General features: G+C 40.5%; 1 protein-coding gene and 1 pseudogene across 1 annotated transcript; one reads left to right on the plus strand and one right to left on the minus strand.

Annotated features, from left to right (window-relative positions):
- LOC134384163 (protein YAE1 homolog) overlaps positions 1-20,614 on the minus strand; it is a 140,015-nt pseudogene extending 119,401 nt beyond the window's left edge.
- Positions 20,615-20,696: 82 nt separating this feature from the next.
- Positions 20,697-23,843, plus strand: GADD45A (growth arrest and DNA damage inducible alpha). The gene is made up of 4 exons (XM_063105130.1): positions 20,697-21,029; positions 21,535-21,636; positions 21,884-22,121; positions 23,184-23,843. The coding sequence occupies exons 1-4, from the start codon at positions 20,986-20,988 to the stop codon at positions 23,295-23,297; spliced, it is 498 nt and encodes a 165-aa protein (XP_062961200.1). The 5' UTR covers positions 20,697-20,985; the 3' UTR covers positions 23,298-23,843.
- Positions 23,844-25,006: the final 1,163 nt, after the last annotated feature.

The following is a 25,006-nucleotide window of genomic DNA, read 5'->3' on the forward strand; positions in this document are numbered from 1 at the left end:
GTAGAAGCAGGCTGAGGCCCATGCCAGATGCAGCTATCCCTGAATTGTAAGCCAAATGAAACTCTGTTCTTTATAAATTACCCAGCCTCAGGTATTCTCTTATAGCAACACAAAGTGGACTAATACAGCAGGGAAGAGAAATACCTGGATATATTTCACCAATTAAACCTGGACTATTCCACTGATGTAAAATCAGCTTTATCTGTGCTTTAAACATAAACTAGAATGAGTTATTATAAATTCCTTGTGTACAAGAACCATGTCCTTACCTGTTGGTGTCCTGGATGTCTAGCAGAGTATCTAATTTACAGTGTGTACTCAATACATACTAGATGAATGAAAAGTGACAGAAGCTGGGTCATGAGAGGGGACACCATTTCATCCAAAAGGTAAAATAATGCCACTGCACTTATATGCACAAATTTCTTATATATTTGAATTTATGTACACACACATACATATATGTGAATGAAGTAAAATGATATAATAGCATATTCTGAAGACTATTTCAGAAAATAAACATTATAAGTTATCAAAAATGAAGTTACACAGCAAACCAGCATGTCCTGGGCAAGAAGACTATTAAACTCATGGAATTATTAGTAGAATTCTTTTAATAGTAGAAATAACTACAGCACATAACACATACACACATGCACACACACACATCCCCCAAATAATTCCAGCAAATGCAATTGTGGTAGAAGCATGAAAGCACAACTAAAATCTAAGAGGTAGCAACACAATGTCAGTTGTTATTGTAGAAGGCTACATGGCATCATGGCTAAAAATAGGGGCATGAGCATCAAATCTGGGGTCAAACCCAGCTCTGTCATTTAGTACTGTAAGAACTTGGCCAGCCACAACCCTGAGCTTCAGTTTTTTTCATCTGTCATGTGAGGAAACACATGACACAGCACCTACCTCATTCAGCAATTGTGAAGATCAAGCAAGACAATAGGAATATTTAAAATAGCTCCTGGCAGATGTTAAGTGCTCAGTAAATGAATGTCACTATCGTCATCATTTTCATTATGGTATTGAGAATTCGAGTAACACACTCTAATGGTCATCTCCTAGAACTGGAGATCTACCATGTTTGTGACAGTACAGAAAGTTTTTTTTTTTTTTTTTTTTTTAATATACTTGCCATGACCTCTTTTCTCTACTTGAACAATAGATCATTGTAAAGTACTTGGCCAACTGGATTGATCTGTTATGATAATGCCAGATGTATTGGAAATACAGACAACAATGTTAATGCCCATTCCAGGGGAGGAATACTGAGTCCCCATGATTATGGAGCATAGATCTTGATCAACAATTGAAACAAAAAAGACAGCAAAAGGCTGGAGAGTGGGAGAAATACTCTCTTGCACAGTAGAGAGGAAGGAAGTTGGGTAGTCCTGTGGCTGAATCCTAGCTCCATCCCATCACTTAGGGTTCTTAAAGCTAGTATCTTTGTGAGGAGCAGTTTCTTCATTTATGAAGTCGGAATGAATTGGCCTGTCAAGATTTCTGTGAGGACTAAAATAATATAATCTCTGCTAAATAGCCTAGCAAAGCACCCAGCACAAAGTGGATACCAAACAACAACAGCAGTGGTGTCCTCTTTCCTTCCCAAACCTTTTGAGTATTCTAGAGTCTTGGTGGAAGGAAGCTAAAAAAAAATCCTTTCTGAGAGTATGGGGCAGCTGGGTGGGAGTGGGAGAGTCTTGTCTGAGGCTTAGAGATCTTCCTGTTTTTACAAAAGCACAAATTAAGGAAACAATAGATAATGGAGCAGCAAAGGAAGAGGCATTGCTGGGTGCCCTCTCTTTGATTTTTCTTTGACTTCCACTCATCTTCCTCATGTATCTTCTTATGGTTGCATTGTGGACTAGATGCTTTAAGAATAAAATGTCCAGGAAACATGACCATACACATTAAGAGCTCAGTATTGGAAGCTATGTTAAAAGTATCACATTGGCATAAATCTTTAGTGGTTATGCATTTTTGTAAGGGTTAACAGATTCCATGAAGCTTCTTTCTTCTTTCAACTCACAATTGTTATGGATCAAGGCTCCATTAGGAATTATGCCAGATATTAGTAATGCAGACTTAACACAGTCAGTTCAAGTTGTTTGCATTCTAAATCCTTTCCTCTTACCCCCAGCTCCACAAATGTAACTGCAAGCAAGTATATTTACACAAAGACAAAACTCTTTCATACTGATCTATGGCAATTGTCAGCCTTTATAATGCTAGGAAGTCAAGGGAGGGGGGGGAAATGCCAGAAAGTTATAAAGACAAAACAGACAGGCCCATAAGGAAGAGAGAAATGGTTAATCAGGGCAGTAAAATGTTAATTTTAGTCTCAATATCGTCACTGATTCTTTTTTTGTTTCATTGTACGTGTTTATGGGATACAGTTTGTTGTTTCAATACATGCGTATGTTGCATTATAATCCAATCAAAATAGTTAACATATCACCTAAAATTTATCATTTCTTTATGGTTGTAACATTCAAGATCCTCTTTTCTGGCTATCTTGAAATATATGTATGATACAATATGATTAGCTATTGTCATCCTAGAGCACCAGACCTTATTCTTCCTATCTAACTGTAACTTTGTACCAAACATTCCCCTCATCACTGATTCTTTTAATCATTTCTAGACAGTATCTGAAAACTGCTGTGAGTCTTTTCACTTATAATAATTAAATCAGAAATGTCAATTACTTCAGTTTTCTTTTTGTACATAATAAGAACTCAAGTATTGGTTGGCTTGAGTGTCTTGAGACACATAAACTTTCTCACATGTTGCATACTGATCTCATGCATGGATGCCACTGGAATCTCTTGCACTCAAATTCCCTTTGTCCCATCTTTTGTAGTTATTCTAAATGAATTTTCCCTTGCTATATTGTTTGCATTGCTCCATGCTACCTTAAATCTCTTTGGAATCAAGGAAAAATAAATAGAAATATGAAGGTACTTCAAAAAGTTTATGGAAAGGTTCATATTATCTTTCCATTCTATTTTTCCATGAACTATTTGAAGTACCCTTGTATATACCTTTGGCTATTACACTAAGCGTGTTGAAGAAACATCCCCGTTTCGTGTATTCTTTCAGAAGCACCAACTCTCACAACAGTCTTTAACCTGTGACAGTAAAAAGATAATGATTGCAATAACAAATACCAATTTTATAGGATTTTAATTATTTTCTTAATAAGGATAGTAAGTCTGGGTATTTATTTTTAATAATAGCCGAAGTTTTAGAGGCTTTTTCACCTAGTTACAAATAAAAGACATATTAGAAATATTTACAAAAATACCTATTACTATATTTATATCTAAAAACATTAAAATGTGTTTCTTCCAATCACTTTCTTGCTGTTTGATTTGTAACCGGCAGGATGGTGAAAGGCTCAAAACGCCCCCTGGAAATCTTTCTTTTGGGATACATCCAGTCCATAGCATGAAACAATACAGCTGCATAAATTAACACCACTTTGATCCTTGTTTGAAACTGCAATGTGAAGCAGACTGTTTTACTGTGTAAGCCACACCATGGGAGCATATGAAGCACCTTTAGACATTGCTCTAATTCTTTCAGCACTTAGCACAATGCCTCTGAGCACAATAAGGTCAGTTATACATGTATTATTTGCTGGGTTCAAATCATTTGGGTGCTATTTGATACACTAAGTCATTAGTGGCTAAAGTGGGATACATAGTCATTTCAATCCAACAAGCATTTATGGAGCAGCACCTATTGTGTAATATGATCGTGTCACTCCCATTCTTAAAATCTTTCAATTATTCCCTATAGCTTTCAGGATAAAATCCAACATTCTTAATACAGAATACGAGGCCCTACATCATCCATCCATAATGGCAGATATGTGACATGGCTCCCACTCCCCTCTTCTGCTCCCACAACAAATGGAGTTAATGTATTCCACCACTCTTTCCTGCTGAGACTGCATATGGCTTCAGGATCCTTCACAACACAATGTTCCAGAAGATGCCACCAATAGACCAGAGTGAAAATCTATTTGCTAGTCCTTCCTGACTCTCTAGCCACCCAGAACATCACCAAACACCATTTACTGCAGTCACATAGAATGACATGTAGTTCCCTAAACATGCAAGAGTTTTTCACACTTATGTGCCTTTGCATATGTTTCCCCTACCTAGAATAATCTTCCTCCTTTCCATGTTTAGCTAAACTCCTACTCATCCTGCATAATTCATATCAAGCTTCATCTCCCCAGTCTGACTCAAATGGCTTTCTTCTGTGCTCTCGAAGTACCTTGCACTTCGCATTTTATCACTGGACCATGATTGTTAATGTTCGTCCCTCTCCCTGAATGAAGTGAAATTCTTTGAGAGAAGAGGCCATGTCTTATTTTACTTTGTATCTCAGGCAGCTGATACACAGCCTGGCACACAGTAGGTATTTAATAAATGTCCAGGAATAAAGGTTCTAGCCACTGCACTCAGTTCTAGGGACACAAAAAAGAATAATGTATAAGAACAGGTAATATTTATTCAGCACTTAACTATGTGCTGGGCACTGTTTCAGGCAGTTTACATGGATAATCTTATTCAAACCTCACAACATCAATCCTTCAAGGTAGATTCTGGGATTATCTTTCTTTTGTTAAGTTAGGAAGCTAAGACACGGAGAGGCTAAGTGACTTCTCTAGGGTCACACCCAGCCAGATTGTCTTGTTCCAGAGTTCCTAACCACTATGCTCCACTGTCTGAAGCCTGCCTGTATCCTGTGCTCAAGGAGTTCAAAGATCGATAAAGGAAGACAGGCAGGTAAGTGATTAATCACCATATAATACAGAAGTACTATCATAGATGCATGTGCGACATGAAGGAGTAACACAGAGGAGGGAGTGATTAACATGGTAGAAAGTGGAGGGACAACAATGCGGGGAAACTTTCACTGAAGAACTGGCATTCAAATTAGGTTTGAAAGAGAGAGAAGAATGCAAAATGGAAATGAAGGGAAGAAGAAAGAAGGGAAAGATGAAGGGACACTAGGCAGAGAGAGGAGTACAAGCAGCACAGCAGAGTGAAACAACATGATGTTTGGGTACTAGGGCTGGCTGCATTGTTTGCAGAACCCAGTGCAAAATGAAGATGTGGGACCCCTTGCACATAAATTATTAAGAATTTCAAAAGAGTTCAGCAGAGCATTAAATCAAACTAGGAGCCCTTCTAAGCACAGGACCCTATGCAACAGCACAGGTTGCACGCCCATGGAGTCAGACCTGTTGGGCACCATAAAAGCTTCAACATTGCTGGAACAAGAAGTACCTGGAGGAGAAGAATTTTATGAGGCAGGAAATGACACCGATGAAGTCAGCAGAGGCCAGATCATATGCCATGCTAAGTAGCCTGGACTTTGTCCTGTAGTTAACAAAAGGGTTCTCAGCAGTGATGCAATCTGATTGGATTAGTTTGCAACGGATACTCTGGCAGTCCTATTGGGAGTAGACCAGAGGGTAAGAGAGGGAAACAGGGGAACAGCACAGCAGCAGTGGCAATTGTATGGGCCAGAGATGCTCAAGCCTTGAACTTGGCCTTTTCAGTGGGAATGTCCAAGAAAAGTAGACCTGAGAAATGAATAGGAGGAATGGCTTGCAGGAGTTAACTCTCAAGTTTCACAAGGAGCTTATGAGGAAAGAGGAATGGACTAAAGTCTCGACCAAAGGAGTGGAGTTCAACAGAAATCTTCATCATTTTGCTCTGGCCTCCCAGACCAATTTAAAGCAATGCTTGACATAATTACTTAGCATCCTTTAGATCAGGGATATCCCCATCCTGGAGAAGGCTAATGAACAAACTACAAGAAATGAAGTCGTTGTGCAGATTTCCATTTCTGTAACTCCCACAAGCAAAGAGGCACATGAAGAGTCTATTTATTCGTTTCTTGATCTCCTTCCAAAGAACCATAGCTTTTTGGGTCACTTGAGTTTTTCCCATGAAATAGAAAGAAATGATCCTTACACCCATCTTATGAGATTTTTTCAGTGACCAAACTGTTCCCAGGAAGCTTCCTGAGTTCTCTTTGGTTTACTAGCACATTTGAATGTGATCGCCAATGTAATGAAAATAAATAACACATTAGTGCTTTGGATGTTCAGTGTAAATATGAGAACAGCAATGTTGGTTTCATTTATATGAAGGCAGTAAACATCTAGATCCTGGGAGGCTGACAACGGTTCACACAACTAACTTACCTCTTCTTAATTCTCTAACGGTGGGTTCTTCTGTTGAGTTTTTCGAGGTTCAGTCCATTGTGGAAACTCTCCTAATCATGCTAACTTCCCTTTCACCTCTTTGCTGATAAAACTTAGTGAACTAGAATGTCAACATACACAAATTTAAATAGCCAAAGTGTGGATCTGATCAGGACTCATAATCATCTTTGTTAAATAATAATTTGTAAAATTGGGAACATAGCAGATTATACTGTGGTTTACTTTCTGGTCCCAGAGATAACTGTCACTTTTCTTTAATGTTCTAAGTGTTCCTAAAGAAGACAGCAGTCTTTTAACAATATGCTAACAACTGGGCAATTTGATGTAGCTGAAAGATCATGAGCATTTGCATCTGATGGACAAAAATGGTACAGGTGTGACATTGGACAAGTTAATTAACTTCTTTCACTTTCAGCTTCCCGGGGGTAAACTGGGATTTATGTCTGCATTATAAGGTTAATACAGGATTGAGTGAGCTCACAGATGTGTAAAACAGTTGTCCCAAAGATACCTTCAATAAAGTTCCTGAGTAGCCTGTGTGTGCCTTTGGTAAGGGAAATGAAATGATACTTAGTATCTTCATAATTCTCTCCCCAATTTTGACTGGTTGGTTAGCTTGCAAGAGTGAGTGGGTTTTCTCCCTGTGGGTAAAACCAAGTGGGAAGATTTTTAGTGATCCCAGCTTCAAGAACATCACCAACAAGTCCCTGAGGCCTGAAATCAGCTCTCCTGGGGTCAGATCCTGAAAGACCCCCACCAGCGTTAGGAAGCTCAGAATCTTCCTCCTACAAACAGCTGGGGAGTTCTTCTCTTCTTTCCACAAATTGCTTTCAGTCTTCATATTCAGTGCTTCAGTCGTTTCATCAGAAGTCTCCCTGACCTCCCTGACCTTCCCACTTGATCAGATCTCCCGCTATAAACTCTCATAGCAACCTGTGATTGTTTCTTTGTAGAACTCACCACTTATAATTGAGCAATTAATTTTGCAATTAGTTGTTTCAAGTGCATTTCCAATGTTCATTCCGCTGGAACTCTGTGTAGTTCATCACTGTAGACCCAGCACCTGGTACATTCTCTCATACATAGTAGGTACTTGACAACTGGGTATGACTAAACCAATAAATGGATGCTGGGCCCTTGTTAACTAATGTGAATAAACACATATATTATTCACAGATATAAGTGATACAGGTTATTTTGCTTGATTCATATGTGTGCTCTTCAAACTGAGGACTGGTCTTCATATATAAGGATGTTTGTGATTGGTAATCAGTAGAGTATACTTATTGACTTGCTTTTATCATGCAGGGATGGATTCGTGCAGATCCAGCCACACTCTCTCCCTTAATAATTATTGTGTCCAGTGGTATACACTTACATCTTGGTGAGACAAATGACCAAATCTCAAAGATGTCATATCCTCACAGACTGGGAAAGTAGGGAGGGGAATAGAGATGAGAGAAACACCTCCCCAATCCAACGTGGTGGTACCATTAAGCTTGACTTGAGTATGCTTGAGAGTGACTCCCTGAGTCTAGGACTCGCAGCAACAGAGCCAACAAGAGCATGGTTGACAAAAGCAACTAATATTGAGAAACTACCATGTGGAAGACTGTATCCGTTGACATTGATATTATCCCCTAATTGTAGTTAAAGAAACTGATGATCAGAGATATTAAGTAAAATTTCCAAGGTCACAGAGGTAGGATCCAAAATAAAGACAACTGATAGGCAGAGAGTACAAAGAAAATATTGGAAAAGGGCAAGAAAGAAAATGTAGGGAAAATAGAGAACAATAAGATGGGTGTAGCCACACAGGCCTAAGGGCAGCCTCCTTTCTCCAAGAAGTTAGGATGGTAATGATTGGCTCTGTGACCCATCCTACCCCCCAATATCCATCTCACTCCTCTCAAAAGATAAAGACTCAAGTATGTGAGGGTTTGGGAGGTGGAAAAAAGGCATCCCCACCTTATGGCCACAGTAATCAAGTAACCACCTTAGTAAAGATGAGTTATCCGATACCTGAAAAGGATATGAAGGTTGGCAGAAGAAAGGGAGGAACGTAGGCAAGAGGAAGAAAAGGAACCCAAGAGAATGGGTGGTGGGCACCAAATAAAGTCCTGCTAAGTCACCATTTTGCCCTGCACCAGCCATCATAAATCACTGCTTTTGCCTCTCAGGTGTACAATGGACACATTAGAGATCCATCTTTTGAACTGTGGCCAACAAATATCTGACCCTCACCACAGTCAATCCATGAGCTTGGCCTCTTTTGCATAATGATCTGAGAGAAAAAATTAAGTGGTTCTACGTCAACCAAGTTGCTCATACCAGGAACTGTAGGCACTTTTGACATCTCCACCCGTTTATTCATCCCAGCCAATGATATGCAAAGGCTCAGTTCTACCTCTGAATATGCCTGCAGGCTCACCAAGCTCCTTCCTCTTTAAACTCTCATGGTGTTATTTTATCTGCCTCTTAAACATTGTTAATATCAGTTTTCCCCACAAGATACCATCAAAAACTCCATGAAGTTAGGTACCATGTCTATCATTTTACCATTATACTTCCAGGACTTAGCGCAATCCATGGCACATAGTAAGAGCTCAATAAATATTTGTTGGAGGAGTAAATAAATATTTGTTGGCTAACTGAATAGTGTCCACTTATTCAGTCCACAAATATTTAGTTTGTCAGTACCCTCTGCCTGGTAATATGTAAGGCACTGAAGATGCAGCACACAAGATAAACACAGTCCCTGACCTCTCAAAGCTTATAGTCTAGTAAACTTTCCCCCTTGTTCTTCTAAAATGACATAATAGATCTCAGATCTTATAAAATCTTATGTGCTTACTGGTCAGCCACAGGAAAAACAAAAACAAAAACAAAAACAAAAAACTTACGTGATTATCTGGCTCTTTTCTGAATTCTCTTGAGCTTATATGATTTAACCCTTAAATGCTCTCTCCTAAACTCTCTCTATATTAATTTTCTCCTCTCACCAACAAGACAAGATCCTTTAAGGCAGGGAACTGTTTCAAGTTTTGTGTATGTGTGTCCTATCTGAGCCTACACAGAAGCTTCTTTTAAAAAACTGTGTTGTGTTTTTTAATCAAAAGGTGATACATGCTAATCTATGCTAACAGAAGTCAGAACAGTGGTTGCTTATGGGATGTGGGGTTGACTGCAAGGGGGCAAGAGGGAGCTTTCTGGGGTTATGGAAATTTTATGTATCTTGATTGGGAATTCATTCATTGTGTTTATCTCTTGATTGGGTTACATGAATATATATATTTGTCAAAATTCATCAGATTGTACACCTTAATGATCTACTTGTTTTACTGAAAATAAATTTTACTTCAATTAAAAATATTTTTAGAGCTGGCCAGTTACCTCAGTTGATTAGAGCATGGTGCTGATAACACCAAGGTTCAGGGTTCAATCCCTGTACCTGCCAGCCACCAAAAATAAATAAATTATGCTTAAAAAATTTTTTTAAAGTAACACAGGCTTATTAAATAAAACATTACCGGCCCCATGGCTTGCTCAAGAGAGTGCGGTGCTCGTAGCGCTGAGGCCTTGGGTTCGGATCCTATATAGGGATGGCCGGTGCACTCACTGGCTGAGCGTGGTACAGACCACACTGTGCCGAGGGTTGCGATCCCCTTACAGGTCAAAAATAAATAAATAAAATAAAATAAAATAAAATAAATAAAACATTACCAAATAAAAAGTAAGCAAAAATTAGAAAATCAAAATGACTTGTGATCCCATCAGTTCAAGAACACTTGCTTACATTTTCACAAATGTCCTCCCAAATTATTTATGTTACATACAGTAAAATAAACACGTACACAGTATGGATTCACACAGAATGTAGTGCCTTCTCATTTTTTTAAACAGAATACTGAGAACATACATATGTTTCTTTATAATTACCTCTTAAAAGATTAACTTGCTAAACTACATAAAACTTAGGATTCTAAATTTGTTTCCAAAACCTTTGGAGCCTGTGCTATTCGATCATCATGACCATCAACAACACTTATTGAATGTGAAATGCCATCCCTAAAGAGATTTCTTGACCAAGAATAATCCTCAGGCTATGGTGCTAAGATTGCTAAACCTTAACTACTAGACGATCACTAACAGTAAATCTTTAAGCTGCTACCAGATTTACAATCAGCTTTAACTAAGAACATTCTAGTGACTAAGTACACCAAGCATCACCTCAGAATTCATTATTCTGTCCCCCTCAGATTATTAAACTGTTATAAGATCCAATTTATGGCATGTTCCTTCTGTATTTATTGTTTAATTTGAGTAAATTCTAATTCAATACAGGGACCCACATAATTGTATGGCTAGACTGTTGTGATCCACACTCTCATAAAATTTACCACCGCATGAGATCATCCATGCAAATCTCACATTTATATCAGAAATTCAAACCACATCAAACTTAAGACATACTATTTGAAGTCAACAAAGCCACAGCCCACCTCTAACACTTCCTTAATAATCTATTGCTAAATCCAGTTCACCAAGAAGAAGACACGTGAGTAAATATTCCAGTAGGTCCTTTGTTAGTTCCCTGATGGTGGTACACAGAAGACAGAAAGAGAATTATTTGGAACTACTCAGAAAATTAGAAAAGCAAGGACAAGAAACAAAGATCTGTGAGAAAGAAAATGTCTTCAGCTTTACACTTTTGGCAAGCGATAAAAGGCAGCTCTAGTGACAGCGGCCAGATGGAGATCAAATGACAACTGTGAGTTCATAACGGTCTCCAGCATTCTGGCAAGCACAGGGGCAGTAGGGGAAGTGGGAGGGGTCAGCTTTACTGGTACTACAAGCTGATCTGGTGCACATCAGTGTAACCTGACGTCAGCTAAAACCAGTTCTGAGGCACTACATCGGGTCCAGCTGCTAGATACTGAAAACACCCTGCCTCTGTGCACTCCCTGAGCTCCCGCCCATAACGTTTACAGGATGCTACCAGTGAATTTATGTTCCCTACATCGTGGAGGATCCAGATGTTGAGGCTGCAGTTGCTGATCTGAAAGGAGTTCACAAATACAGGAAGCTCTCAGAGGATTAAAAAAAAAAAAAAAAAAAAAAAAAAAACCACAAGGGTATTCTACAGTGAATTTGAGAAACTCATTGTTCTGTATTAAAAAACACACACATGAGAAGGGTTTGAGTAACATCAAGCCCTGTTTCTTAGCATGAATAAATACATCATTCATGTTATCAAAACTGGCTAAAGATCTAAAATGCACAAACGAGGAAAGTTTGGTTCATCCAAACTTTAGGGAGGGAACACATATATTGGGTTTATCTATGGCTGCATTTGAATTCAGAGGAATTTTTCACAGCAATAGGTGAGGGACCAGGAAGCTCAGTACTTTTGCCATCAGCAATGATGCCCCAAATGTTAGAGAAAAAAAAAAAAAGGAAATAAATGCAATATTTTACCTAGATTAGAGAATTAAGAACAAATAAAATTAGAAGGAAAATTGGAAAATGGGTGCCATATTATGAATGTTTATTGTGTCCCACTACATGCTGTGCACTAAGTGCTGTACGTATATTATCTCTTTTAATCTTCATAATAAACTTATGAGACAGCTTTTATCAGGAAGGAAACAAAAGTAGTTAGGTGACTTGCCCTAGCCAGACTCCAGAGTCTGCATTCTGAACACGACTGTCTCATGCCACATGAACTACAGCTGTTCTTAGAGGAGGATAATATGTGGTTAAGAATATGAGATTTGGAATCTCATAGTGTTTGCATCCTGGCTCAGCCACTTAGCTATGGGTCCTTTGAGCTAGTAACTAGCTGAACCTCTCCAAACTACAGCTTACTCAGCAATAAAATGGAGATAATCATATCCACCTCATAGATTATCATGAGGGTCCCGTGATGTCATGTAAATACAAATTTTATCATAGCTCCAAGCATATGATAAGCATTTAACAAATTAGCAATAAGTCTAGTCAGAAAAAATGTGTCTTTAAAGAAGCTTCCAGGCTTTGAATCTATTGTAGTGTTGGTGACAACACAACTTCTGAATATTCTGAAACATCTCTGGAAGCCATCTCGCTGTTGCACACAGATTTTTTTAAAGAAAATCTTCTAAAGGGGTGCATATGGGTTGAAGTTTTGACAACTCTGATTTTTGGAAACTATGATAATAAGTGTCTTAGGTTAAAAAGAAGTTTTTATTAATAAAAAATTAGAAGAATGAAGGAAAATACCCATATCATGGATGGCAAGTAACCTGAGAAAAAGTAAATCACAGAGCACTGTAACAAAGCCCAGTGTTTAAGGGATCCTCACATCTAGAACCAAAGAAATTAGGATTTACACTGTGGTTAGATTCAAGGCTAGTATAGCTTCAGGATCACAGATGGACTTGTTTTGATAGTTTATGTAAAAGATACAAATCCAAACTTATAAAATGGAGTAGAGGGTCCAGTTGCTAGGGATAATTAGAGACATGCCAAATTAACCAAACTTAATTCAGATGGTCATTAAACAATGCCCCCACCTGGTTTTTAGTCGTTTTACCATCTGTTGTAGCTATTTCTTCTCAGATGGGAGAGTTCCCACTAGCTCCCAGGTGCGAGCTGTTTATTAAGACACAGTGCCAAATCATACCCCATAGTATTTGGTAACTAGACAATATATTAAGGTTAATAAGACAAGCTGTAACATAACCTCAACTAACCTATGGAAATAGATTGAGATTTTTGAAAATTGATATCAAAGCAGAGGAACATGAATGTGTTTTTAATTCTTTAGACACGTTATCCGGTGGTTAAATTTTTAAGGCTCAGAAAAATAACATTTTTTGTGGTAATGTAAGGTATTAGAGGTTTTTCAGTGATTGTAGAAAATTACAGAATAATTATAGAATAACAAAATTATTAAGTAGAAAAAGGTTAGAACTGGAAGGGTCTTAGAGAACAAATTTTTCCACTTCCAGTTGTGACCAATGTGTGTCTCCAGGGCTATGAGTGAGTTGGGGAAGGGGAGCGAGAGGCCCCTTGAACCTGCAGACCTCTGCCCCTCAGCCCCATTCCCATCTGGCTACTTCAGCCAGAACAATTCCACTTTTATCTCTCTATATATGGGGATTATGCCTCCTACGTCTTTTGGGGAAAGGGTGCACTCTTAAAAAAAAAAAAAAATTCACAAATATTTGACAATTGAGGAAACTGAGGAATGGAGAGAGTAAACAACCTGCTTAAGATCACATATCATTCAAGTCACATTCTTGGAGGGACATCAAATTAGATTTATCATAGTTGGATGTGTATACAAAGTAGCCACATAGACCTTAATATTACAGCATCATTTTAAAACTTCTTTAAATATAGACCAGATATAAAATATAAACAACAAAATAAGTTTACAAACAGGCCTTCCTGTATTTGATGGTGATGCTTTTCTAAAATAGGGAGGCAGGCTTGCCAAGGGTGAGTCTCCAGTTGAAAAAGCAAAATCCCTGACACATTTCTGCTTAGAGGCCAGTGACACTAATAAGCCTTCCCCCTTCTATATCTCAAAGGGATGAGCTGTAACATATGACAAAAATCCTTATAGGTCAACAACAGAATGTTAAACACAATCCATCACTTTGCCACAAACTGATAAGGTCCACGAAGCACAGGAGTAAAGTGTTCATAATGGACAGCCAGATAACATTCTGCTTACTGCATTCTTTGGTTACTAAAAATGAGGCTACTTTGGATTTTTACAATATAAAGTCATACAGTAGCCAGAAAGAGTACTCTCAGACAAACATGGCTGTGGCCAACCTCCAAGACCAGCCATCCAGAGATGAGCACTTTAAAAGACCATATCCTGGCTCTTCAGAAGATCACAGTCTTACAGGGCTTAATCTTAAATTATCCTTTTTTAATATTTAATATCTTCCAGACCTTGAGACTGACAGTTCATTGCCAAAGTAAGGAGGACCAAACAGAAATATAATACAATACATATTATTCACAGAACAAAAGAAATCTTATGAGCAATTTCAAAGTATAAGCTTTACTGGTAGAAATTTCCAGTTAACAATGATTAAATGCTTACAAACACTAAAGCCAGAGAGAGAGAGGTAAAAGTTCAAATAGTAGTAAAGAATGCTCTTATTTTCCTACACTCCTTATTTCTTTTGTTTTCAGTCTCCTAAATATTACTCAATTTATTGAATATCATCTATATTTGTCTTTCTCACATATTGCTTCCATTAAATCTCCCACTTCAAAACTCACCTTCATAAAACCTTTCAAGGTTGTTTTCCTCATCATTATAATCTCTTTATGCTACATCGAAAGAACGAGCCTTAAAGCTTGGCAATTAAGAATATTTTAATCCATTGGGTTTTATATATGTTATACAGTACAGACTGGTAGAGGTCACAAATCCTTCGGTTACCAAATGGTCCAGTTTATAGATCTTGAAAAAAATATATAAGAAAAACAGTTGGAAAAAGGAGAAAAAGAAAACCAGCTGGGTAGGGGTGGAAGGAGCAGAGATAAGCAAGCACAACCCTCTATAATTGAAAAAATACAAGCAACAAAATAGCATTCAATCAAGACATCCTCCTTTCTAATACACGAAAAGAGACCGGAAGGTTTATAGCTCTATGTTCTAGTTCATTATTGACATCTTTAAATCTGTATACCCTATGTATTCAACAATATGATTTAACAAATATTCATTAGGGCTCCACTCTGTACGAGGCACTGTACTAGTCACTTAAGAATCAATCAGTGAACAAAACAAAATCCTACCCCATTGAACTTATACTTGGGGACTGGGAACGGGGGCAGGAAAAAGGAGTTGGATAACAAACAATAATATATATAAGTAAAATATATGTAAGAAGGGGATCAGTGATGTGATTTTAAAAAGAGAGAGAATAGGGTTGAGGGAATCAGAAATGTCAGGGAGTAGAGTGATCACAACTTAAATATAGTGGGCAGGGCAGGCCTTATTAGGAAGAGGACTTAAGGGGAATCGGTAACATGGGCATCAGGAAAAGAACATTCCAGGTGTGCAGTCAGTACAAAGGCCCTGAGGCAAAAGGAAGGCCAATGCAGCTTGAGAGGAATGAGCCTGGGGAGACTGAAGTAAGGATCAGATTTTTATTTTATAATAGCTTTATTGACATATAGTTCTTGTTCCATACAATTCACCCTAAATGTACTATTCGGTGGGTTTTACCATATGAGTACTAACATAGCGGTGCAATTACCACCACTATCAATATTAGAACATTTTTATCACAGGGAACAGATTTTGTAGGGTGTTTTAAGCCATAGTAAGGACTTTGGCTTTTGCACTGAGTGAAAAGAGGAGCCATTGGTAAATTTGGGTCAGAGAACAGATCATGATCTGACTTGCTATTAATAGGACCACTTTAGGGGCTTGAGGTTAAAGGAGGAAGGGCAAAAACAGAGAGAGACCAGTTGTTACATTTATCCAGGTGGGAGGTGATGGTGGTGGTGTTGGTGGTAGTGGCAATGAGAAATGGTTGTTTTACATTTTGAAGTAGAGCCAATAGGATTTGCTGATGGACTGGATGTGGGTTGTAAGAGAAAGGAGTCAAGGATAACATCAAGGTTTGGGGGCTGAACAACGGGAAGAATGGAGCTGCTGTTGACCCCTACCAGGGACAGATTTAGGAGGACAATCAGGAGGGTACCTTTTGTTATTTTAAGTTTGAGATGTTTATTGTATATTGACACAGAGATGATGAGTAAGCTCTGAGGTTCAGAAGAGATGACCGACCAGGTTAGAAATATATTTCAGAGTCATCAGCATATAAATATTTAAGGCCATGAGATCAGACCAGGTCACTGGGAGAGTGAGTGTAGACAGAGGAGAGAAGAGGTCCAAGAACTGAGCTGTTAAGAAGTTAGGAAGCAGAAAATTTTGCATCCCATTTCAGGGATAGCACACTCAGAAACCTGTTCAAGGTGCAAGAACAAACTACCAATGGTCAATCACCAACTCAGACCACCTACCTTCTTTACCAGCAATTAGCCCACCCAGCAGAGACTCTCAGAACATCCCTCCTGTGACAGAAGCCTTCTGATGCACACTTACTAGCAGGGAAGTGGGGAAATGGGTGGGGTGGGGGATGGGGCTCTTGAAGAATGTCTTAGTGAGTCTCTTCATCTGACACCATGACTGGTTGGGTCGTGCTTGGCTGGTGAAATGTGGACAGCTGGTGACAGCACAAGGTGGTTAGCCCCAAGTTCAAAACAACACCATGACTCCACTACTACGAATGTTAATAGCTGAAGAGAATTCCCACAGGGTAAGGATTTACTAAACACACAAAAAGGTGGCATTAGGGGTATTATATTAGTTTTCGATGGTAGGTAACAAATTACCACAAACTTAATGGCTTAAAACAGCACTTATTTATTATCTCACAGTTTCTGTACATCAAAAGTCTGGGCATGGCTTAGCTGAATTCTGTTCTCAGGGTCTCATTAGGCTAAAATCAGTGTTGACCAGGCTGCATTCTTATCTGGAAGCTTGACTAGGGAAGGATCTATTTCTAAGCTCCTTCAAGTTGTTGGAAAAAATTCATCTCTTTGTAGCTATAGTTTGCTTTTTCAAAGCCAGCAATGGAGAAATAGTCCATGTTTCCAGTCTCTCTTCAGAGAAAGCCTGGGCAGTCTTCTAAAGGATTCACCTGATTAGGTCAGGCCTGCCGAGGACCAACTCTCTTTTGATTCTTTGACCCAAAGTCACCTAGTGAGGCACTTTAATTACATCTGCAAAATCCTTCCACCTCTGGGTAGTATGCAATATAAACTTAGGTCTGATAGCTCAACACTATTGCCATTTTCTATAGTTAGAAGCACATCGCGGGTTTTGCTCACACTCAAGAGGAAGAAGTTATACAGAAGGTAACATCAGGGGTTAGAGATCACGGAGGCCAACTTAGAATTTTGCCTACTACAGTGATGGTCCAAGAAATTAAACCTTCCACTTAAATTCGAGCAGAAGTCTTGATCCTAAGAAAAGACTCATTTTTAGTTGACAGTAAATCTTGTCCGAATGATCTTCTCTGGGAAAAAAATAAGAGCAATTCACAGGCCTGCCTTGAGAAAATAAATTCACCAGACTTAAGCAAAAAAAAAAAAAAAAAAAAAAAAACTTCAGGAACCTTATGATTTTTAGCAATAAAATATATTACAATCATAGATAGGTGGTAAATACATCTGTCATAGTCTAACTGATCTTCCCCTTTCATGTGAACCATGATCTGTGTAATACTGAAAGAACAAGCATCACAATGCTTTCAGATGTTACAGCCCTGGCTGTTTTTTGAAAGAAAGAAATGTTACAATTCTGTATCACAGAACCATAGTAGGAATGTATGTATGATAAGAGTGTAGAAAATATAAAAAAAGATCTTTAGTATGCAAAGCAGGTGGCAGTGCTAAAATAACTTAATGATTCTCAAGTACATATTTCCATACAATTCCCAATTTAACCATTTGGCATTCTCACAGGAATTACTACAAGATCATTCTAGTCCTGTGTACTTGCAGTACTCAGAGCTACCTCGAGTAGTTTGAAAAATGATTTCACATATTGGAGTTATTATACTGACTATAAAGATACATCTCTATCTGTCTGTCTATCTATCTATCTATCTATCTATCTATCTATCTATCTATCTATCAATCAATCATACTGATCTAGGGAAACTGCTCTGATTTACCATTGGATACCGACCCCTGAACCTTCAGGGCCAATAAGCATTTATGAAATAAATCATCTATACCCATTCTAATGCATAACTGCAATCTAACCATGTAGCTAAATGCAGTTTCTACCTCCAGCTACAAGGCCCAACTTGGAAGATAATCACTGATGAAACATTCTAGATAGACTCAGCAATGAGACAAAATGATGTAACATATCTGAGTCAGAAAATATGACAAATGAATATTTTTGAATACTGGAAGCCTGAGCTTATCTCACAGAGAAAACCTCCACAACACTTGAACAAATAACTTTCCCATGAGGCCAATTATAGCATGCACTATAGTTTTTGAGTGAGGAACTACACCTATACTAAGAAGTAAACATTCTCTACCATGTTTTTACTGCATATAGTTGACTTGGGTGGGGCACTATTAGAATTGTGGTTCATTTGAATTGGTGTAAACAATACACGGGTTCTACTATCCTACAGCTTCCATTCAGATGACTAAAGTCATGGGACTTTCAGCATAGCTAGCTGATGACAGTGCATACTATTTTGTCCCAAAATGCAGTTCAAGCGTGGACATAGCAATTAGATTGTAAGTTCCTTAAAGGCAAAGAACCAGGAATTGTACAATTCTTGATATATGGCAGGACATCAAAAAGTTTTTTTGAACTAAAGTTAAATGTATCTTAGAGAGAATTCATGCAATGCACAGGACTGTAGGATTCTGAGATCTTGTTTAACTCTCAGATTCTATTCAACTCAAACATTGACTGTGCTTCCACTAAATACCTGAATTTTTCTAGGTGCTGAGGACACCAAGTTGATGAAGTCACAGTCCCTGCTGTCAAGAAACTCATATGATTCCCTAATTCTTTGTTAGCTTGCTGTAATCACATTTCCTTCCTTCCAAAGGATCTCGAAGAAATGCCTAGTGGAAAGAAAGAAACTTGGAATTCCAACAAACACAGTTCAACAATCTCCATATGATGACTCAGGCCAGATTGCATAATTCAGGTTTTGTCTGCAAAACTAAAAATGCTTCAGTCCCTACCTAAATTTCAATGTTGAGAAATTCTTTAACAAAGACATCACAGGTTAAGATTTAAAGTATAGATATGAGATACACAAGCACCCTTAGGTGAATTATGCAGTGACCATGACCATTCCTTTCCTCAAAAATTGTTCCTTGTTGACAATGCAGTTGAGGATTAAGTTCAAAATGGCAGCTCAAATAAATGAACCAGAAAACTGACCTGTCACTTTTCTTTTCCACTAAATTAAGATCAAGAGAGCTGGAGAATATCTTGCCTGGAATGATAAAAAACATAAGGGTGCAAAACTCCCATGTACCTTTGCAAAAAATTACTTCTGTGACCTTTGGCTGTACAGAGACCTCAATAATGCAAGCACTGTTTTGAATGCAAGCATGTGGGAGGCATTTTCGCCACTTTTGGTGACCTCAGTAGCTTTAAGAAATGTTTTTGCATTTATTACATAAGCTCCTAAAACGAAGTAAGGGAATTTTGAACTATTCAGTGTAAGTCTATACATTAAAGTTTGTTTTTCAAAAATGTGTAACTACTGCTTGCGTTACAAAGGTCTGCTTTCCACCTACAAGTTGCCATTATCTCAAAGGTGAAATTTTAGCATGTGACTAAACCATCCTATAGCTACAACTCCATGATTCAGCCTCTAAGATCAATAATTCATAGTGAGATCATAGGCTCTTTGTGAAAAGTAGTGACATACGCACTTGCCTTATAAAAGGAAGCTTAAGGCATATAGAGAGCATTTTGAATTTAGACTTGTGGCTTGTGTGGGTGTCAGATATTTGTCTCTCAGTTGGTGCTAGTGCAGAAGATCCGTCTTTGGGAAAGGCTTTTCGAGAAAGGTGAATTTGGGCTGGAATCCACACATGTGGTCACCAGCTCCCCAAGTACACCAGCTCACGATTTTCCAGAGTTACACTGGGCAGGTAAGAAGCCTTTCTGCTTTCTGTGGAAAAGAGTCCAACTTGGTTCCCTGCCATCACTGAACACAAATGTGTTGGTTTTTCTTTTTTGAGCTTCCAGCCCTTGCAACCTTCCAAAAATAAATCAAACCAGCCACCAGGGCACCGAAATAATACTTCTACTAATAAGCAGCTTTGCCTAGATTTATATAAACAACACTCTGAGGCAAACTTTGCCCAGAGGTCTGGACATACTTTTTTTTTTTTTTTTTTTTTTATATAACCTGCTTACTAATAATTATTAAACTTGGGTGCATTAACCCTGGAAGTAGATTTTAATAGCAACTCCTTAAAACAACAGACCTAAAACGATAGTAAGAAAATGTGCACAACCTAGTAAAACTCTAGGCAGCCTGCTTCAGCCCAAATTGAAGGCACCTCCCGCCACAGCTAAACTCTTCACTCCAGCTGGCCCCCACCAACCGGATCAGACAGCCGGCTCGGGACGCCGCCTTCCGAAGCCTTGCTCTGCACCACCCCCGCCACTCGGTCCCCTCCCGGGTGGCTCCTCCCGCTTCCGCTCCCCTCAGCCTGGTTCCAGGAGCTGGGGTCAAATTGCCGAAGCAGGCTGATTTGCATAGCCCAATGGCCGCGCCGTATGCAAATGAGGCAGGAGGTGGTTGGCTGAGTGCTGGCAGGATAACCCCGGCGAGTGGGGCCTTTGTCCTCCAGTGTCTGTGAGGCAGCTGCCGAATTGGTGTCGCGGCTAGTGGCGAGGCGAGGGGCCGAGAGCGAGCGAGCGAGAGAGCGAGCGGGGTGGAAAGGGAGGACGGCAGCGGCGGGCGCTGGAGGAGGAGCCCGGGCGGGCGAGGTGCGGCCGGACAGCGCCGGGGCCGGAGCTCGCCGCAAACGGCGCCTGCGAGCTAGTGCAGAGAGCGCGCCCGCGCGCGCACGGTGGCAGGAGCATCCCGCACGCCGCGCTCTCTCCGTGGGGGACTTGCAGTTGCAATATGACTTTGGAAGAATTCTCGGCTGGAGAGCAGAAGACCGAAAGGTAAGTCGGCCTGCGCACTTTACCTGCCCTAACGCCTCTCGCTCTCTCCGCGTCCCCCAGTGCAGCCGGACTGTGGAAGGTTTGCAGGGGAGCGAGCGAAAAGTTTGCAGAGGGTATCCTTGCTCCCTCGGGGACACTCTGTGGGGTACCCACAGTCGGAATGAGCGTGCCCCCTAACTGGCCGAGCCTCGCCGGGGACTTTTGCAAAGGGCAGAAACGGCCCTCGGTGTCCGTGCGGTCCCTGCGGCTGGCAGCCTGTGGCAGTGTCCCCCGGGGAGGCTGGCGGGGGCCACACTAGGAGCTTCTCACCGGACGCCCGGCCTCTGGCCATGAGACGGGTCATCGGGGTTGACGGGGCCGGGGACAACCTGGGTTTGCAGAATGCCCGGGTGCGGGCGGCTTTTGCATTGGAGAGAGCGAGTCGTGGTGCAGGGTGAGGGGGCGGCGGCGACGACTCCGAGGGCACCCGGGCTAACTGGACCCCCTCACCCTTGCCGGCGTGTAGGATGGATACGGTGGGGGATGCCCTGGAAGAAGTGCTCAGCAAAGCCCTGAGTCAGCGCACCATCACCGTCGGGGTGTACGAGGCGGCCAAGCTGCTCAATGTGTAAGTGGGGCCCTCGCGTGTCCCCCGGTGACACCCCTTCCCGCCCAAGTCCGCGGAGGTTGCCCTCGCGGGGCGACCCTCGTCCTGCAGCGCAGCTACCTGCTGCTTTCCATCTGCCCCCACGGCTGCCTGCCCCGGGGGGAGCAAGAAGGATGGTGGCGACTCCCGGGGACCTGGGCGGGGGTTGCGGGCGCCCACGCGGGCCGGTCGTGCCTCTGCGTTCACTCGCCCCTCCCGCTACCCGCAGCGACCCCGATAACGTGGTGTTGTGCCTGCTGGCGGCAGACGAGGACGACGACAGGGACGTGGCTCTGCAGATCCACTTCACCCTGATCCAGGCGTTCTGCTGCGAGAACGACATCAACATCCTGCGCGTCAGCAACCCGGGCCGGCTGGCCGAGCTCTTGCTCTTGGAGACCGACAGGAGCCCGGCGGCGGGCGAGGGCGCCGAGCAGCCCCCGGACCTGCACTGCGTGCTGGTGACGGTAAGGGAGAAGGGGACTTCCTGGGAGGAAGGGAGCTGGGGCTGAGCGTCAGTCACCTGACTGCAGACCTGCAGTGGGTGGCGGTCAAGAGCGTGGCTGCCTTTGCCCTAGTAAAGAGTGTAGCTGGACTTTCAGCCGAGCTGTACTAGTTTCATCATGAGGATTCTGTCTGGTACAGAACATGCCTAAGCACGTTGGAGGTTGCCAGCGGCGGAAGAGATCCCTGTGAGTCAGCAGTCAGCCCAGCTACTCCCTACCTACATCTGCACTACCTCCCGTGACTAATTCCTTTAGCAGGGCAGATTAGATAAAGCCAAATAAATTCCTGGCTCACCCCTCATTAAGGAGTCAGCTTCATTCTCCGCCAGTCAAAGCTAAAAATAGAAATGGTGTAGGAGACAGACCTTATTAATTCCCTAGAAATACATTAAGAGGATAGAGTGGAATTTTTTTCTTTGCAATCTTGCATTTTTTTAAATGAACCTTTTCCCCCCTGATACAAGCCTTTAATAGGTAGATAAGGTAGGTTTTCAGAGGTAAATGTGCAGGCTTTGTCTTCTAAATTTTACTCCTTTTTGACTGGTCTAGTGGAGTGGCAGCCTAATTATTTTGCTACTCCTGAAAAGTACTACTCTATCTTTTGGGAAGATAACCGGTGGCAGTTTCAGTTAACTGCTCTGCATCTCTCATCTCATTGTATACATAGCACAGAAAAATTTCTCAAAACTGTTTTACTCAGGGTTCTGCCAGGGTACAAGTTTGGTAAGGCAAACCTGTGAATGATACTCATGCAAAACTGAATAGATAGCAAACACATGGATCTGGCTCAGTGTGGGTTGCATGTGTTCAGACTTTGCAGAGTATAGTTTAATAGATAATTACTCCTAATGAGTTTGCAGGAAACCCAACCACCTATAAGAAATTTTATTTTTTTGCTTGTAACTTGTCTCCATGTTACCTAGCCCAAATAGAGAATGTTTAAGTGTCTTCCCCTCAAAAGTAGTGTAATTGTTAGCAAATGCTGATTTTTTAAATAATTTATTTGTCTAAATTTGTTCCCAGAATCCACATTCATCGCAATGGAAGGATCCTGCCTTAAGTCAACTTATTTGTTTTTGCCGGGAAAGTCGCTACATGGATCAGTGGGTTCCAGTGATTAATCTCCCTGAACGGTGATGGCATCTGCGTGAAAATAACTGAACCTAATTGCACTGAAATTTTGAAATACCTTTGTAGTTACTCAAGCAGTTACTCCCTACACTGATGCAAGGATTACAGAAACTGATGTCAAGGGGCTGAGTGAGTTCAACTACATGTTCTGGGGACCCAGAGGTAGATGACTTTGCAGGTGGAAAGAGGTGAAAATGAAGAAGGAAGCTGTGTTGAAACAGAAATACAAGTCAAAAGGAACAAAAATTACAAAGAACCACGCAAGAAGGAAAACTATGTATTAATTTAGGATGGTTGAGTTACATTAAAATAAACCAAATATGCTTTGTTAAAGTTTAAATGTGCAGTAGTAGTTTGGGTATTTTGGGTTTATATGCCCTGAAGTAAAAGAAAAGCCAAAAGGGTTAATCATATTTCAAAACCATATTTTATTGTACTTTGACGATGTTAAATTCTCAAAGTTTTATTATAAATTGTACTAAGTTATTTTATGATGTGAAAGGTTATTTATGCTATAAATTTTTTGAAACACAATACCTACAATAAACTGATATGGAATAATTGCATAATTTCTTAATGTGTGCTTTTGTTTTTTTTAACTTAGACTTTATTAATAGACATTTTACTGATACCCTGCTCTACACTAGGTCCACAGTCAGAAAAATGGGTGATTTAAGAGGAGTTGGGGTTAGGGGAGAGTAATGGTTAGAGACTCAACTTGCAAAATCTGAATAAATACTTATAGTTTAGTAATTATAGTTCAATGATATTAGTGCTATAATATTTATGCAAAATGTTGAGGAAGCAGGGAGGAGTAAACAAAGCACAACCTGCAGGACAAGTGAATTTTTTACTAAGGAGGGATCATCTTATTTGAGTCTTAAAAAATGAGTTTCATTTCCCTGGCTAGAGAGGAAAGGGATATTGCTAGCAGCTGCACTAGTTTGCAAAGACGTGGAGGCCTGGAAGATCACAACTTGTTCAGGGAACATCAGGCCATTCTGTGTGTGCCTCTGGTGTAGAAAGATAAGGGAGAGAGACAGCAGAACATGTAGGTGGGGATTAGGTCAGCCTGAAGGGCATTCTGTGTCATCCTTATGCATTTGGGCTTCCTTTGGTAAACTATGGGCGGATGGCAGAGGCCTTCATGAGGAAGTAGCATGATCCCAGTGGGGGCTGTGAAAGATGGTTATTGGGATGAGCAGCTGTAGGTAAGTCCAGTTAGGAAGTGACTGTGACATACAAGGCTGTGCATTTTGCCGAACCATATTTAGGGAGTAAACAGGGAAGTGGCCTGGCAAAGTTTTTTGATGCCCTTCCTAGAGCTTTGTGCCTGCCACCTTAACATGTCTACTATGGTTCTGTGGGGTCTGGTTAAATTATATCAGATGGGAGAGATGGCAGAGAAGAAAGAAGCAAAAGAAATGAAAGGCTTCAGCAGAACAATCATCTTTTAGTTGGAACAGTCACTTGATAATTAACTGCAACAATCTCATGCAGGCACAGCCAAAGAAAGCAAAAATGCTTACTGAGGCAGGCCTAGCATAGCTTTAGCCCACAGGATTTTTCTTTGTCTACTTCTCAAACCATACCCCCCATGGCTACCTTGCCATCTGTCTCCCATCCTTGTCATGACTACATACAATTAGGAAAAAGTAGAGAAAAACCAACCAATAGCAACAAAAAGCTGTAAGTTTCTGCATATCTTTAAATAA

This window comes from Cynocephalus volans, chromosome 8 (genome assembly GCF_027409185.1).
Source record: "Cynocephalus volans isolate mCynVol1 chromosome 8, mCynVol1.pri, whole genome shotgun sequence".
Classification (NCBI taxonomy): Eukaryota; Metazoa; Chordata; class Mammalia; order Dermoptera; family Cynocephalidae; genus Cynocephalus; species Cynocephalus volans.